Source organism: Ambystoma mexicanum, chromosome 14 (genome assembly GCF_040938575.1).
Source record: "Ambystoma mexicanum isolate Mex_15411 chromosome 14, UKY_AmexF1_1, whole genome shotgun sequence".
NCBI classification, from domain to species: domain Eukaryota; kingdom Metazoa; phylum Chordata; class Amphibia; order Caudata; family Ambystomatidae; genus Ambystoma; species Ambystoma mexicanum.
In genome coordinates this window covers 560566663-560585154 of record NC_090940.1, presented here as the reverse complement: position 1 = coordinate 560585154, position 18492 = coordinate 560566663, and the positions used below count along the sequence as shown (strand labels likewise).

The window sequence follows — 18492 nt, the reverse complement described above, 5'->3', positions numbered from 1 at the left end:
CCTTTTCCTTTCTCTAATTAACCGATCATACTCCTGTAGGTGACCAGTGGAAGCCGCGACAGCCATGCATGCATGCATGCATACATACATAGATACATACGGGGAGACTTAGCCATAGAACATCCTTTGATGATGTACATGCATAATTCGGAGCCAGCTCTGCAGCCACAGCATCATAAAAGCTGAAGTGATCTAAGTTGCTTTGATGCAAGATCGATTGTGTAGCGAGCTGTGCCTTGCCCAGGAAGTGGTCCATGAAGTGCACGTTCAAAAAGGACGCCGAGTTTGGCCTTGTGGTTACGTTCTTCGCCCTCTCCCGCGCTCCCCCCCCTCCAAGTTTACAGGCTATGGTTCGTGGCTGAGATGCAGCTTTTTTTAACCTTTTAGTTTACCATTAAAATAAAAAATAATGGTATGTTTTGCTAATTACAAAAAAAATAAAGGTTTAGCTCAGCCACGAACCATGGTCTGGCGGACTGCGGGCGGAGAATTGAACTACAAGGCCAAACTGCTCCTGCGAGTTCAATGTGCACAAGTTGCCCATTTCACCTCCATCATTCAATAGGTTGATAGATATATATATATAAATAAATAATCGCTGGATTTACATGTTACAATATACCGTTTGTGAAGGAGACGTGCGTGCGGAGAATGGTGTGTTCCAAGTAATCCATTTCCATTTGGCGTGAGGGTGTTTAGGCGGCTGCAATGTCAGCCACGTCCAAACGTCCCTCGCGCCAAATCGGTGGCACCAGAAAGGCTTCTGCGCCAAACTGGCCGCCGCACCGAATCGGCGGCGCCAAAAAGGTGTGTACCGTGAGGTTGAGCCGACTACAAGATCTCCAGAAGAAACAAGGCCAGCATAGCGTGATGTCAAACGTGCAATAAGAGGATACGGATTATGCACAGGTCCACAATCGTGTTCGGGTGGCAGTAAACATGTAGTCAATAGTACTGCTCTCCCCATTCCCTACCCGTGTATAGCTAGGCGGCCAGTCAGATGGAACGGCTCCGTCTACCATGCTGAAGCCTGCAGCAAACCGCATGGACGCCCAGCTCTTGCCACGTCGAATACATTTATATTGGCCCCGTTTCTGACTTCACATTATAAGTCTCATGTAAAGCAGACCGTCACTGTACGCGTAGCGCATCTCAGACAAGATACTAACCAAGCCACTTGGCCACAAAACAGATGCACACATTGGCATGGCGTGGGGTCAACAGGTTTATCTATCCCATAAAACATTCTTAAGCTTCTCTCAACCTTTTGGCCGGCATGGGTGGTATCGGTCTGTGTGGTGGACCGTGTACGCTGCCATCTTTTGGCAAAAACACGGCCAGGACATGCAAAGTAAGGTGCCCGCCCCGCCCCCCAACTATCTTATAGTAACATGTTTGTGCACCCTAGGCCACGGTGTCTAGCTGTCTTACACACGAATACCTAAAAATTGCACCCTTTATAGGTTTTCTTAAAACTCTCACTTTTTGCAGAACATCAATTAACTGGACCTTCATGGTGCCTTCGAAACCCCCGTTTGTAGGAGCTTCAAATCACAATCGTGGGAAGCAGGCGCCATCTTGTGGTATGAAAGCAAACAGCTACATAAATGTGGTACAGTACCTTCTCCTCTCTTTCATATGCCCAACCATGGACGTAGAACTACAGATCACAACCACAGCAGAGGAGGAGGACGGAGCGGGGAGGGTGGTGGGGAGCAGTGGCAGATTTAAGGCAAAGGGCCCCGTGGGCAGCACCGGACACAGGGCCCTGGGTGGGCGGGTCATGGAGGCGGAGCTTTGGGTGGGCGGAGTTGTGGTAACAAGTGCACAATGGCAAACTTTAGGGACAAAAGCTATTTTTTATGAAGTTGTCTTTATTACAGTTACCTAGGGATCGGACTAGCTGGGCCTCCTCAGCAGGCTTTGCTATCAATGGTAATATTGGAGGATGAAGCCTAAAGCTAATGTTGGAAATTAACATGTTTCAAGGCTAAGGACGAAAGAGAATTACTTAAAGCTTTTTAAGAGCACACAATTTCCTAGAAAAATGGCTCTAAGAAGTCTAGTTGGATCCAATGTTTCTAATTACAACACTGGACATTTTTCACAAAAATACAAAACCTTGTATAAATGTCTTTAAGTAGTACACATTTCGCAGTACAATAATTTCAGTATTGTGCAACAAAAAAAAACAGTTCCTTGATAGACGCAATAAGGGAAGTAAAAATACAATTGCCAGCTAAGCTTCATAAAATGATGCCCTACGCATAAATAAAAAATAAAGTGCAATGCTAGAAGTAAATAAATTGCCAGCGCCAACCAAAGGTCCCCACATTTTATTGGAATACACTGCCTCTTCGTGCCTTTGCAAATGCTTCTATCAATTTAGATAAATCTAAATTATACACAGTATCTTGTTCAATTGCCAGAAGCGCCAAGTCACTTAGACGCTTCTGTGTCATGGTAGAGCGCATGTAGTTTTTCACACGCCTTAAAGTACTCATGCTCCTCTCTGCACTTGCAATGCCTATTGGCAGGGTCAAAAAAATCCTGCACAGCATGGACATCTCTGGTAAGACATCTTCCAGAGAAGAGGATATTATAAACTGCAGATAGTTTAGCACTGTACTCGTGGGGCATGCACTCCCAGTTTTGACATGTTTCTGAACTCCAAAATAGTAGGTCTGGAATAAGACCAGGTTGCCTAGTAGCTCATGGCTGAAGACTGAATATTTCTTTAGGAGCAGTTCGACTGGTTTCCCTAGCTCAACACTGCTCAAAACGGATAACCTTTGGGGCTGCAGGAAACCAAACAGTTCGCTCACTTCTTGGAAGCCATTGCATCGCTCTCTCATTTCACCAAGCATGTTATCCAATACTTCAAAGTATCCTAGTTTATGTTTTTCCAAAGGTGAAAGTACCACATCCCTTAAAGTTTCTCCATCACGCCTTGGTACACGCCTTTCACGTTGGACAGGGAAATCATTCCGTTCAAGTCCCATTGCTTCCCATTCTTCTCTGGCACATTTAATAAAATCAAAGTAGGCATCATCTGACATTACATTTTGAAGCTTTTGTATCGTCACTTTAAATGTTTCAGCAACCAAAAATAGGTCAATTGACTTAGACTGTAAGATGCGTGCCACAGCATCCATAACAGTCAGGACTTTCTGCCACAACAAGTTCAGATAAAATACCCAATCCATTGATAAGAGGAGTGTTCTTGCCTTCATTACATCCTCTCCATTACTTTGTTGGGCATGGGCTTCATCCTCAAGGCACTCAATTATGTTCAAAAAGTTCTTTCATAGCATCAACTGCCTTCAAACGAGCAAACCAACGTGTTTCACACAGGGCTTTTAAGCGCAATGGCACATGGTGAGGTTTTTCATATTCTTGGCTTGCTGAAGTAGGTGCGACATTTATTTTCTCCTGTACTGGAGGATTCCTCTTGTGGAATTCCGTCGCAGTCTTCTAGAGCATCAAAGTTACAAATGTCATCTAGTTGGGCATTTGCCTTTGTAACTATTGAGTCACTTTCTTGGGCAAGAGAAGTAAGGTGTGCATGATGTTCTGCTTTTTTCAATAAAAGTGCCCAGCGACGATTGGAAAATGCAAAGTAGGTGTACACTGATTGTATGACGGCAAAGAAACATTTGGTGGTTGGGCTGGCCCTGTTCTCTGCTGCATGTACCAGAACCAAGTTAATTTGACGAGCAGGGCAGTGTATATAAGGGGCATAGAGATGGACTCCCAAATAATCTTTAATTTTTGCCTGCAATCCACCCCGTGCGCCCGACATCACACTTGCTCCATCATATCCCTGCCCACATAGATAATTGCGATTCAGCCCATATTCCCCAAAAAGAACATTCACAATGCAGGAACACAATGCAGCTGCATCTGCTTGTTGTAGGTCAATGAAAGAAAGCTCTCATTAATGGTCACATTGTTTTTTTCCTCTATCAATATGAACATATCGTACCAATTTGGCCATTTGATCTACATGGGATATATCAGTTGTTGAATCAGCAATCGGTGTAAAGAATTTTGCCTCTTTACACAAATCTAGGATTGACTTCCTAGTCTCCAAAGCAATCATGCCAATGAGCTCATCAGTTATAGTTTTGCTGACATACTTTATACGGCTTTGTGAGTTGAGATGAGCATTAAAAGTAGGATTGTACCTGGCAATCAACTTAACAACCGTCAATAAAAGTCCACAGTTGAGACCATCAAGGTTTTCCCGATGACCCCGAAAAGGCATTCCTAAAGTAGACAAACTTCGAACTATGTCTAAAAGAATAGTTAGCACTTCATGCCACTTCTTAGCTTCTTCGGAAATGTGTCTGTCAATAAATGTTTCAATGCTTTGGTCATTGTTGTAAGCTATAAAAGCTAAAGTAGATCGCATGTGCGATTTGCTTTTTGCGTGTATCATCATTGATTGTCCAAGACGCCGCCAATCACTGAAGCCTTGAACCCACTTTACATGTTGGGCTTCATGGTCACCCAAAAGCCAGCAATAATGGCAATATGCATAGTCTTCTTTGTATGAGTAAGCCAGCCATTTCACTCTTACGCTTTCATCTAATGCATTCTTTATGAAATAGGCTGAAGAGGAAAAGTGACGCAAACTGGCATTTCTTGGATATTGGCCATCTGGAAAGTCTTTTTCAAGTGGTTGGCATGCACCATGAGAAACAAGAGCACACAGTTCAGCTTGAGTAACATGTTTGTACAGCGCTGTATCTGTTACAAAACAAACAGATCTTAATTTATCACCTGGTGATTCCACCTCTGTGATAGATTCATTCGCTCTATTATCTGCAGCACTTCCTATTTTCAAATCGGTTACAGAAGGATTCTGGTGTACTTTTTGTGGGCTCATGTTTGTGAACACATCAACATGGTCCACATTTTGGGTAAGGTTAGTTGCTGTAATAGCCGTAGCTACCGGTGCACATTCGTAAAGCTGTTGCGTGCACACAGGCAATGGAAATGCCACAGCAGGTTCCCCAATTTGCAGAGCAACTGAGGCCCCAATAGACGTTTGCCCCCCTCTTTCTGTACTCAAGTTCTTCTGACAATCTGTACTGGAAAAACATAATCTCCTCTGTTTTGAATCGCTTGCTGCAGAATTCAAAAGTAGTCGATCCTTAGCTTTCCTTTTCAAAGCACCAGACTTGTGCTTGTAGGTGGTGTCCACATCATTTGGAGCCATTCTAGTATTATATCCTGACTGTTTCAGTAGCTGATGACCGATGCGCATGTGTACGTGGCAGGGCAAGTCTTAAAAAAGAAAAAAGAAGAAAAACGGGTCCTTATTAACATGGGCAATGGGAAGACATCACAGGGGGTGACATCACAGGATAATTCCTACAGCATGCAGGTCCATTTTATCGGATGGCCCGGCTGTCCAGCAACTTTTGTTATGAAATCAAATCCACTCTCGACACTAAACTCTAGTTGATGATCATTATTGGTTATTTTGCCAACCACTATATATATATAGAACATATTCACATACAATAATCGACCAACCAAAACTGGCACTGATTTAGCAGCCTCAGAAGGATGAAAGGCTGAAGTCTCAAGTTACAGTGCTTTGAGGATATTGGGTCAGTTACGCTCCAGTCGAGCTTTACCTTTCAGAACTTTGAATCTCTCTAGGACCACTCCTGAAGCTCAAATTAATGACTTTCAACTTTGACCACAGACAGTAACATTTGAAAAAAGACAAAAGCAGATTTCTCTTTAGTTTATCAATGTCCCGATTATGCTTCATTGGGGGGGGGGGGGTGAGGGGTTGACAAGCAGCAACCCAAGGTAGCAACTGCTGCACCATGCGCATGATGCCCTTGTACACCCATTGAATCCCAACAGCAAGTTAGGGTGGCGAGTCACGTGTTTGATCCCTAAATAGTCACGTTTCACAGAGGCCCATCTATCCCCACAAGTCCACCCTTTCAGACAGGGGTGTTGCTAGATTTGGAAAAGATCTGGGCTATGCTAATGTCGGGACTGTCTGGTCTCGAGGCTAGCTAGCCTTTTGGTTTTAGTCTCTGAGCTTCTAGCTCTTTGCAACAGATATATACGTGAGATGTGTTCTAGTTATATCAGGCGTGGCATTGCTTGTCTCGTGCCAATCATTTAAAACCAGATTGGTGCAAGATCCATGGGGAAGAAAGGGGAGGGGGCTGTGGAGTGAGGAGTGAAAGAGAGCAAGCTAGGTGGAAAGAAAAAGAAAAACAAAAAGGGGGACAAAGAGTGCTTTTGAGGCGGATGGGAGGGGGGACAAGGGGAATACAATGAAAGGCGAGAGAGGTAATGATGGGTGCCAGAGAAGGGCGATGAGAAAGAGGAAAAAAGAGGGGCAAGTGAGACGTGGGATGGAGGGATGAGAACGAAGGAGAAAGGAATAAGGAAAAACAGGGAGTCTAGGACAGGGAGTGAGAAAGATTATATAAAGTGAGTTAAGAGAAAGAAAGACAGAACATAGGATGGAAGAGGAAGTCGTGGGTAAAGGGGCAGGGCGATGGGGTGAGAAGAAAGCAGCTGAGAGGATTGTAGAGAAACAGATGAATGAGATGGAGGGGAAGGGAGAAGAAGGCGGACAGGACGAGAAAGAAAGACAGAAACAAACAGAGGCAACGAGGTGGGCCCCTGGTGGCATCGCACTACTGCGGTCCATGAACTCCCCCTCTGAGCTGGGCCCAGAGCCTCTGACTCACTGTGCCAGGGACGGTCCCTGTGCCTGGCGACCGTTGGATCTGCCACTGAATCAGGGCTGCAATAACCATAAGACAACTCTATAGAGTACTCTTCCCCAGCCAAGGCCTGGCCACGCAGCATATCAAACGGGCAGCCGCCACTACATCCAGCCCAGGGCATGCATTACAAATTAGACAACGAATCACAAAACTGACTGCCGAGGCCTTCCAGAGTTCACCTCACCAGGGGAGAGGCACCGAGAGGCCAAGCAGCGAATGGGTGGGAGGCCCTATGGCCGAGCACTGAGTGAGCAGAGGCTAGACTTCTGCCAGCACCCCCAGAGAAGAAAGAACAATCACTGGATGGGCACTGACTGCACTGGTTTTAACACCTGCTTTTAACAAAGCTAAGCATCACCCACCGAAATCCGCTAATTCCGAAATTCCCCCACACAAAGAGGCCAAGTACGGAATGTGCATGGTGGCTGCAGCTGCACACTTCCGTCAATAAAGAGGCCAACCACCTACGTGTCCCATTTGATCCCCACAGCAGTAGATATGTCGAGGCCCAGCCAAGACAAACTGTCAAGGAGGCGGGCAGTTCAGGACACATCAGCCTAAACTCTACAATGAATTTAAAACGAAAACACACAGTTACACACCCCTTAGTTTCTGAAGCACTGACGACATAAAAAAAATAGTAAATCTGCCATATCTCTCCTCCCTCTCAACCTGTCTCCCCTTCCACTCCTCACCCCTCCCTCCAGCGCCATGAAGCGGCTTACAGTGGCATAGCGCGGATTACACACCCCCTTTAAATAAATAGATCCATTTCCACACAAAGGCCTGCAGACAAATGCTTATAAACACTGGAAATAAAAAAACACCATCCAGCCCCAAACCCCACAATAGCCAAGCTTACCTGTTTTAGTAAGCAGCAGCAGCAGACCGCAAACACTGCTGGACGACAGCCTCCCTCGACTCGAGCAGCAGCACCTTCTCTTCTGCAGCTAGGCCCGGGCAATGGCGATTCCTTCCTCGTGGCACCACCACAACGGCACACATAACACTGAGTCACCTGGCAGAGGCGGATCTAACGTTCTCCTTTCTTTCTCCCTTCCAATCCTGGGCCAGTGTATGGACGTCCCGAGACGTGTCTACGTCACGGTCGTCTCAGGTACCACCACTACCTACACTGGCCCAGGTTTGGAAGGGAGAAAGAAAGGAGACTGGACTCTGGAGTGACGTCCAACAGAAAGGGCCCTGTGCTGCAAAGGGCCCTGTGCTGCGTGAAAGGGGCGGGGCCTGGCACAGGGGCCCGGTCGCCATTGGTCTGCCTAGCGACCGTTAGATCCGCCTCTGGTGGGGAGTGAGGGGTTACGGGGAGTGGGGCCAGAGGGGCAGCAGCTCTTTAGTGTATGGGTTGGTGTCAGAGGTCGAGTGTACGAAAAGAAGTAGAGGAGCCATGTTCTCTGCTGGCCCCCCCCACACACAATCTAAACCCCCCAAACAAACACACCTGCTATTTATGGGAATGGGCAGTGCAGTGCATGAAAGTGCAAGCTTAAACTTCTTCCACCACTTTTATTTTAAAACTAAACCGTTCCAGAACGGTTCTTTTTAAAATAAAAGTATAGGAACAGTGAAACTTAACATTAAAAAGTATGGGAGCACCGCTCCCGACCGCTCCCGCCCACTTCGACCACTGGTTGGTGTGTGAAAAAAAAGTGAGCTTTAAAACAAACAATGTCTCAAGGTAACGTTAACCTCGGGTGGCAAGCACTGCAAACCAAAAGGATTGTACACATGTATAAAAAGACATTACGTGGCACTGGAGGGAGTGGTGGGGTAAGGTACAGCGCAATGAGGGTACTCCATTTTTCGCCAATAAGGAACATTTAAGACAAGCTTTGAGGAGATACTGTCCCAAAACTAGCATGACTAACATCGACTGCAAAGCCGCAGAGGGTATGGGGTTGTGACTAGTAGACCAAAACAGCCTGTCAGGTACTGAGGAGCAAGATTATTAATAGCTAACATACAGAAATGGCATAGCAGTATAAAAAGCCCCAATTAGATTTGCTATTATGCCCGTTCCCACGAGTGTCTAGGTTTTTATTTTTAATGTCCCACACTTAGATGGAATTCTTGACTCTAGTCTGCGTCACATCTAGACAGGATTAAGAATATTAGCATGTGCCACACTTAGATGGAACTTGGATGTTAGCATGTGCCACACTTAGATGGAACTTGGATGTTAGCATGTGCCACACTTAGAATTGAGGACATTAGCCTGTGCCGTACCTAGATAGGATTCTGAAGGTTAGTGAGTGCTTCACTTAGACGGAACTTGGATGTTAGCATGTGCTACACTTAGAATTGAGGACATTAGCCTGTGCCGTACCTAGATAGGATTCTGAAGGTTAGTGAGTGCTTCACTTAGACGGAACTTGGATGTTAGCATGTGCTACACTTAGAATTGAGGACATTAGCCTGTGCCGTACCTAGATAGGATTCTGAAGGTTAGTGAGTGCTTCACTTAGACGGAATTATGTAGGTCAGCAACTGCTGAACTTGGACAGAACTGTGAATGCTTGCATGTTAAACGTCATAACCCACTAACCAATATAAACTCAAACTCCTTGCATACTCATCTAAAAAAAACTCACACAACCATCTCTCGCACAACAAGCTGCACGCACTTCACCACACTGCAACAACACATAAGCCTCACCAACAGCACACACGACTGACACCCATAAAATACTCGCACCAAAGCTCAGCACCCGGTGTCTACCGAGTTGAAGCACCAACAGTACACGACTCCTCTCACTATCCTACTCCCTCTTCCCCTTACTAATTCATCCCACCTTCTCGTTTACAGATCCGCCAGAGCGCCTGGGGACCAATTCCGTTGGCGGCGGTGCGCGGTACAAATACCTTTAACATAACATGTGATTTAATCGCCTCCCGTTACTAACTAGAATTGGCCCTGCCTTAAACTTACCGCCCAACAAAAGAAGTTGTCATTTATGTCGGGAGCTTAATATACCTAAAACGGCAAACATGTGCTGACAGAGTGCAGTGCAATGGGCCAGATTGATATACGCCATTTGGGAACTTTTGTACACACGCTAGACTCCATTAAAAAGACTCCCATTTCTGGACTTCTTGTTTAAACTCAAAGAATAGTAGACTGCACCTCACACTTTATAGGGTTTGATTGAGTACGACCCCAAAGTTGATTTAAATTTGATTAACCACATCTGTTTAATTGTATTTATCTTAATTTTAAGCATTTTCTATGAATTTTAAGATCTTAGGTTATATAAATCAATGAATATTAATGCGACTGGTATGGCAAGCTGATGTTTAACTGTTTAAGAGAAGGTTATTCATTAAGGATCTTATGTATTATGGAATGTAATTCTATTTATAGTCTGCTTAATGTATGTGAAAAGTTCTGATGAACTAGGTCACATTAAATTAAATAATTTAATAGCTTTGAAGGTTAGACGAAGCAGTGCTTTAAGTGGCATGGGAAAACAAGGTGGTAGGGAGATTATGTGAGTCCAGGAGACCGATTAGATGTCCAACTAGACCAGATTTATGCTGTGGGACTTAGCTGCATTCTAATCGCAGAGGTGTTGTGCGATGGGTCTTCAAGTAGCGTATGATTGCAGGCGAGTGGGGTGGGTGGACATTGAGTGTGATGTGTAATGTGTACCAGAGTGTCCTGGCTGGTTTTTGTTTTGTTGGTGTGTTGAAGATCCTGTCCTGTGGTCTGCTGGAGTCCTTTCTATGCGTTGCTCAGAACATTCTTAGAGGGACTCATTGCCGCCCCAGCCTGACGGGGGTTAAAATCGACACAAGGGGTTCGTCAGAACAGAGGGGAAAGGCAGGTCTTGAGGGCCTTCCTGAAGGCAAGGTGATCCTCTAAGCAGCAGACGATAAAGGGGCTCATGTACCATACAGTGGGTGCTTAAACAGAAAAGGAGGACCCCCCCCTTTCTATACGGTTTGATTTGATGGGGATGACGAGGAGTGTGCGGTGCCTGATCACAGGTTTATGGTGGCTATGTAAGGGGTGACCTTGTGTTGCAGGTATTCTGGTCCTGTCTTGTAAATAGCACAATGGATGATGTCCCCAAAATACCAAGTTGGGTAACTGTAAACAATATTCAAAAAGCAGACAAGTTCAGCAACAGTGAGAAGGAATGTGGACTAAGTCCCTACTGATGTTCCAGCAGCCTCCCCCTGTCTGGAAGGGGTCCAGAGCAAGTCTACGCCTTTCTGGGCTAAGCTGTATAATGGCAATCTGGAGGTAGTCTCATTACTGGGACAGGTGGTGATCCACTCCAAGAGTTCTTCGAAGAGTGTATGGTATAGAGATTTGGATAGGATGCCTAAGCAATGCTAAGAGGAGATGGGTCTGGATAGGGTCCGTTCAGTGCGCGCTATAAATACCCAAATACAGTAAAATACAAACAAGGCCTATAGTGAAGTCCATTTTTACACTTCAAACCAATTCCGGGCCAACAGTTTTGGTGCTGAATCTCTGATGATAGTAGCGTCAGCCTTCCATGTTTGGCAGCGGGCGGCCAAGAAATTGGCCTTGGCCCCGTAAATTGTTTATTGGGTCTATGTTTGGTGTTAGCGCAGTGAGATTGCCGTTATATCCTGCCCAGTTTGGAAGTCATTATGACATTTTATGATATTTCTTTTAATTATTTATACAATGTTTATGATGAATTAGGGTATTTGTAGAAAGTATGATTTTAACGTTAGATCGTGTAACGGTGTAAAATGGTTTTTAAATGTAACGAAAGGAACGACCAGGTTGCAATGTGAATTTCTCCACAAATTACCCGACACCCGAGATAGGAAGAGAGTTTCCGAACGTGGCTGCAGATTGATCAGCTTTCTTACGCACGCGCCACACCGAGGACCCGATTAAGAGTTTGGTAGTAGTGGCAAAACTGGTGCCATTTGGTAAATACCGCAAGATAATCTGTCCACCCAGTTCAGAGTTCTACAAATGCTGCCAGGTCTATTCCATAGCACCACCACCAATAGTATTTCAGACAGACCTTCAGTCGACTGGTCGCGTTTTCTTACCTCCATCAGAGGTGTTGAAAATTACAAATTGGTCCCAATATTTTTTTTACTGTACATACAGTACAAAAAGTTTGAGAATGGGCCATGGTAAAACGGTGATAAGCCGGGCATGATATGATATGTTATTTATAACGCGCTTAATACCCAGGAGGTTTCTAAGCACGGACCCGGGGATCGAACACATGTTGCTCTGTGTCGTCTTGCTTCCAAGGCGAGCACGTTGCCACTGAGCTATCCTCCTGAGACATCTCCGATGCCCGCCTCGCTCCCCTTTACTGATGTAGTGTAAATGGGTCAGCACTGACCCTTTTATGCGTTAAAATGTACAATGTTGGTATCCATTTTCACTTTCACATTGAAGCTGGAAATGGCTTCAAAAATGTTTTGAAAATCCTTTTTGTGAGGAGCACTATTCTTGAGTACCCCTGGAGGGATTCCAAAACGACCAGCTCCGCCTGATAAACTCGTAATTGGGTGGACTTTCAGAAATGGCACAGGAGGATGGTAGCGTTATAGGGCAACATTTCATGAAAACAATCTGCCCATTTGCAATCAGGCCCCTGGGAGGCCATGCATTTGGGAGGTGAACCTGGAGCAAACCACTCGTCCTAAATTACAGTGTGGGCACAGCATGGCATGGGGCAAGAGAAAAGAGCATTTACCGATCATTACACACTCGGAGCAGCTGAAACATACATAGCTGAATGATTAAACATGGACTCCCAGCAGGGTAATACAACTCACCAAACGTGCCGCCATCTTCTCCCATAATACTCTTCATGGAGCTGATGATTTGCTCCACCACTGGCGGGGACATGGACGTGGCATAGGCAGCACTGTGCGAGTGCACGCGAAGGTAGTCAATCAGCATCTAATGGGGAAGACGAGAACGCTCATTGGTGGGAGACAAACTCCAAGGCTTAAGGTCCGAGGAAGCTTAAACACTCAACGTTACACTAGGGAAAAGCAGCTGCCACTCAAGGCACACATGGAGCGTGCCCAGGAAAGCAGCACGGAGCGTGCTTCGGAAGCCTGTCCTGGGCCGGGGCATGAAGGACAGTCCTGCTCTAACTGAAGTCATGCACGCAAGTTCACCCTACAAAGACTTGCCTCAGAAGGACGTGTACAACATTGACATTTTGAGAATGCCACCGAAATGAAAAGGCAAACGTTTTGGCAAATAGCACTCCCTCACACCCAACCCTTTGCCCCGACCCACCACATATTGCGCACACACACACACCCATTAATACACATGTAAAAGTAAACTCATTATAGCGACAACTGTGCAAACCTTTCCCTCAAAACCTATGGGACGTCCCCCGCCGGCAGAAGGAGGATGGGACGGGAGTGACAGGCAGCAGCGTTAATGAACAGCATGGCGCGAGCGAAAGCGGATCCATGACCCCTCTAGGGACCTCCCCCGCGCAGCCTCATGCCCCGGCACTCACCCATCGCGGAATACAAGGCAGCTTACTAGGAGGATGGTGTGAGGGCATCTGGTGGCAAAGGACGGAGGACTACACGTACAGCAGTCGCTAGGGTGAGTAACTTACTTCTACGCCCCAGTCCCATTTCCTACAGAATTAAGAACTTAAAGCAAGAGAGGGAGGCAGTCCTATGGAGCCGCTAGTTAAAGATATTTCCGTGGGCAGCCCATCCAAAGCTGGCACCCACCCTTCAACTTCCATGAAAAGAAAAAGGCCCAGAGAAAGGCAGGGCATAGCCCGATTAGCTGCCTTACACATGCCAACTAGACGTGCATTTGCAACTCACCCGAAGCAGCCTTGGCCCAGACCAAGAGCTTGAACTCCCTTCAGATTGGAAACCTTCTTAACTTTAAAGCATTCTGATGTGCAGGGATCATTCACCTCGCGGCTGAAGCCTTGGAGGGGGACTCGACAGGTGCTCAGAGAAAAGAACCTTGGTGTACTGCAAATAGAACGGCAGAGCTCTACTCACATCCAGATGGGTTTAAAGCACTACCTTTCAATTTGAAGAAAATCAGGGAAACGTTGTTGCAAAGTTTGATGCTCGTCCAGTCTCGCAGAAGAGCAACCAGGAAGGCCGCCTTTCATGATCTCAAGTGGTGTGCCGAGGCCATGGGCACGTGTGTCAAACGCAAACGCCCTGCATTCAAGTGCCACAAAGGGCTGGGCTTCCGAATTGGAGGACAGCATTGGAGAAGTGCACCGAAGTCCTTCTTGATGACAGGATTCAAAAATAGGCATAGCACAAGAGCCCCTATTGCGGTAGACCCGCACAGCACAAACGTATGCATGTCCTGAAAGAACATAATTTGATGCCAAAGCTGTAAAAAAAAAAAAAATTTAAAAAAAATGAAAGAAATGACGGACTTTGCCTTAGGAAGCCTAGTGGAGAAACCATTCAAGAGGACTAGGTTTTTTTGTGTGGAGGAAGGCCAAGATCTGCCAAGGAAAGCCACCGAGAGGATGGGTGGAATACCAGGCCACTCTGCCAAGACCAGAAGGCGCACCGTTACTGAAAACGTGCGAGTGATCCAACAGCTTTGAGAACTAGGTCATGCTCGTTTAAAGAAGATGCCGCCAGCCAGCAAAAGAATTTGCGAACCGCGGGAAAAGGATGGTATATATAAAGAGTTTGTCCCTCCCAGAGGATGAGAACATGATCTTGATGGGGTAGAGAACCCAACCTCTCTGAAAAGGTCTAAAAACTATCCTGATCAAGTGGGTTGAAAAAATGTCGAACGGTGGAGAGCCCCAACACCAGAATCCGAGGTGCAAACCTGCAGAGAAAGCTTCCACATTTGGACGGCCAGACTCAGGCTTGTGACAGGACATCTGCTTCAACATTCAGCTCTTCTGCCAGAGGATTTGCTTACATTGAAACATCAGTCACATGCATCATTTCATCAACTCCGCAGCCAGTCTGCAGAGGGCGTGGGACTTCATGCCTCCCCGATTATTGAACTGAAACATTTCAGTTCTGTTCTTGCCTACGATCAGCACCCTACCTCTGTATATAGCAGGTAGAAATGACTTCAGAGCCAGAAAATTGCCCGGAGCTACAGAAAATGTACATGTAGAAACTTCATGCAAGAGGCCCACAAATTGTAAAATCTCATGTCCCATAGCACAGCTTCTATGTAGATAGTCCGTGTAGGCTATGGCATTAGAAAAGGAACAGCCTCGTTAAGGTTGGGTTCCAACATGCACCAGAGGAGGTCCACATTTAAACAATCCAAAACAAACCTCAATGTAGCTTGAGTTTGCAACTCTGGAGACCACCAACATGCCATGTGCAGTAAGGTCCCCAATATGCAGCTTCATGTGGAGGTCCCACCAGCACACAAGAGGCCATAAGCCTCCATATTGTTTAGAATCATAGAACAAACCTCTGCAGGATCAAACATCTGATAAGTTGACCTCTTAAGTGGAAGCAACGCTGCCTCATTGAGAAACCCAGATCAAGCCGACGTACTGGATGCTCAGAGACAGCGACTGACAGATCCAGAACATTAATCTACTCCAGTGTTGAAGGGAACAGCATAGTCTGCCCTGTTGGACACCTGGAAAACCCAGTCATCCAGACACTGGTGTATGGGAATACCCAGCTTCCCCAGAAATGCAGACACCACAGCTATCGCCTTGAACTGGGACTAAAGGAGCAGACCCTAAAATAGAAGCGTTGTTCCCCCTATAAGAACCTTTAGTACGGCCCCCAAAGAGGTAAGTGGGTGTATGTTTGCTGTAGGCTTAGCCCAAACCTCTAGTGCCCTTTTTCTAACAATGGCAAGATCTCAGCTAGTACGGCCATCGTGAATCTCAGTTGAGAGGCAATTCCCTGGTCCTTCAAAACCATAAAGCAAGAATAAAACCTATTCTGCAGAGCATTCGGGGGGGGGAGGGGGGGGCAGAGGGTCTTAAAAAGCCTTGAGAGCCATGCATTCGGAAAGGACCCGTGAAGGTACTAAGGAGAGGTGATAGGAGAGGAGTCTGCACCCATAGCAATATGTCTGCTGGGGTGGATACCAAGCCAAAGAAGGGTTGTGAGGATCCTCTTTTAGATGAGGCTCTGGAGGGAGCATAACCAGTGGCACGTTCCTGGGACAGGTTTCGAAAGCCCTGGTGAGCCCTTGAAGCGTCACCTTTCTAGCCCGAGGAAGAAGGGCTTCTGTGGAGGCTTTTTCAGCCAGTGTATTTTAGCTCGTCTTAGAAAGCACTTCTATCAGCAGTGGGAAGGAAGAGGATCAGGCCATCAAAAGGACAAGCCTCAACATAATCTTGTGCCTCTTGAACAGAGCTAAGCCACCCCGCATAGTTTAAATCCATGCACATACTCTTGGCACTTGCATTAACATGCCCGGTTGGCGATTTGGTGAGCTTATAGCAACCCCGCTAGAAATTGGTTTCTACCCTTACTTTCGCTACACTCTGAAGCCAGATTTGAGGCTCTCACTTAAGAATTAAGTACTAGGTTTATTTCTCTTGAATATTATGGTGCCTATTTGATGATAAATGATCACAGAATAAAAGTGCCAAGTAGGTAAACTGATCCAGAGGCACAAGGGGCCTGGGTTCTAGAAAAACCTTCAGAACAATGGCCATTGGGGTGAAAGTGTGCTTTACAAATACACTCATACTATGGACTTCACATCTAGACTGACAGGTTGCATTTTTCAGACTTTGTTGAAAGGCAAAAAATATATTTAATTTGTTCTTGACCCTGATGTTCCAAAGGCCAGAGCTTCCCACCTGGAATTATCCATCTTTAAATGTTTTGCTCATTTTCTCACTACCAGATTTTTTTCAAGCTAACCTCTGGCTTGGAAGACACAATGGGGACAGGTTTTCTTTTACAACCTAGAGGATTTTCTTATGGAGGTCATGAAGGGCGAGAGCAAGCACTGCTCAGGAATCTGAGGCAAGGCTTACAAAAGAGGGCGCGCATATGCAGTCAACTAGGGAGGAGCAGGGGCTAGGATTGACAGATCAGCAGCTTGGAAAATTGTCAATGGACCGGTTATTAATTTATTCATAAAGTGAAATTCATTAACCCTACATTTCAAGTAATACAATGGGGACGACTGGTTGAATGTGCATATTCTACCTTTAACCTGGCTCTCCATTACAAAAGTTTGAAATACCTGATCCTTTTCACTAATCGCCTTAGCATTTGCTCTCAACAGGAAAGTCTCCGAAAATGTCATAAGCAGATAACCTCTCAATGCCAGCTCTACTGGCAACCATTCCCTGGATATCTCTCTCTCAAACGTCTAATTTGGAACACACAGAGGGGCTCTCATAGAACTAACAACCTGAACACGCCACAAGATCAAGTTTGCCAACAAAATTGCCAAGGAAGGAGGCGTAAGAAAAGCAAGTGAACTCATTCATAAAGACTATAAACGTTAAAGGGTCACCAGTCACATACCAGACTGAGAATTACTTCTAAACTGCACCACTTAATATACATATGCTAAAATTCCTTCTCATTCACAGACCACCTTCATACAACACCGGTGGCTCACACGATGGCCAACTAGTCAATACACCACAAATCACACTGGTGGCTCCATTTTCAGAAAAGGAAGACAATGAAAACATCTGCAATGAGAATCACACCACCGTCTCAGTACTATGACAGAGTCAGTAGTCTGACCCTGTCAAAAGGGTATGTAGATCTCTCGCAGCCCGGGGGGTGGGGTGGAGCTGACAGGGCTGGCTGGGAGACCCAGGGGATGGTGGCAGTCTGATACTTGGGCCCCAGTTCCTGTGCTCCCCAAGTGCCAATGTGAGTGAAAGCAGTACCACTGCAATCACTCCATAACTACCTCGCATGATGCTGGCCAAGTCTGTAAAGAATAAAGACTACCAAGATGCAAAATGGTAAAGCAGCAGAAAGTGCAGGATAGAGAGCTCCCCCAGAGCCTCGGATGGCAAACCGGCAGACTATAGACACACTTATGAACTCTCATTTACATCAATCAGGTTCTTCGAAGCACTCCCATATAAGATGAGCCATAGACCTTCAATGCACAGAGTACGCAGCCATTTCAGCCAAACAGCTCTCCAAATCAATCCAAACTAGAGACATGGTATACTCATGGCAGGTACTAGGAGCCGACTGCATGCTATACTGGAAAGCGAAATTCCCGGGTAGGTGAAACAAGCGTCACAGGTGATCGCAATTGCCCATCCATTGCACGCGAAGAGACAAGGCTTAGACCACCTTTTATGAATGGCCTGGTTTGTAACAACTCCCAGGCTGGGAAGAGCCGGCAAGATTGTGTGGGTACAAGAAGGGGAGAACCAATGGAGGAAAGTAGAGGGGATGTAAGGAGGGACAGGAAACAGAAAGGTGCAGGTTGTAAGTGTGAGATCAGGAGGAGGCAGAAAAAAAAGAGACCCTAAGGAGGAAGCATTGTGGAAAAGTGTGTGGAGGCGATTTGCCGAGAAGGTGAGTTATTGGTTGTTGAGAAAAAGTGGCACTGTATCGGGATTGTGCATGTAAGGTGTGAGAATGAGAGGGGTAGTGAGAGAGTAGGGCGGGGGACTGAGAGGGTGAAAGGAGAGCGATTGTGGAGAAGTAGGGGTGGAGTAGTGGTAGTGCGGATAGGGGAATGGACTTGTAGTGCATTGATGGGGACAATATGGATGCCCCCACATATTTCGGTTCG

At 46.1% G+C, this 18492-nt stretch overlaps 1 protein-coding gene across 1 annotated transcript in view; it reads right to left on the bottom strand.

The window, feature by feature from the left end:
• Positions 1-18492, bottom strand: part of SPTLC2 (serine palmitoyltransferase long chain base subunit 2) — a 475564-nt gene that overhangs the window by 199291 nt on the left and 257781 nt on the right. The window contains exon 10 of the mRNA XM_069637917.1: positions 12576-12702. Coding sequence (XP_069494018.1) covers positions 12576-12702 — 127 coding nt within the window. The remainder of the gene's footprint in view (positions 1-12575; positions 12703-18492) is intronic.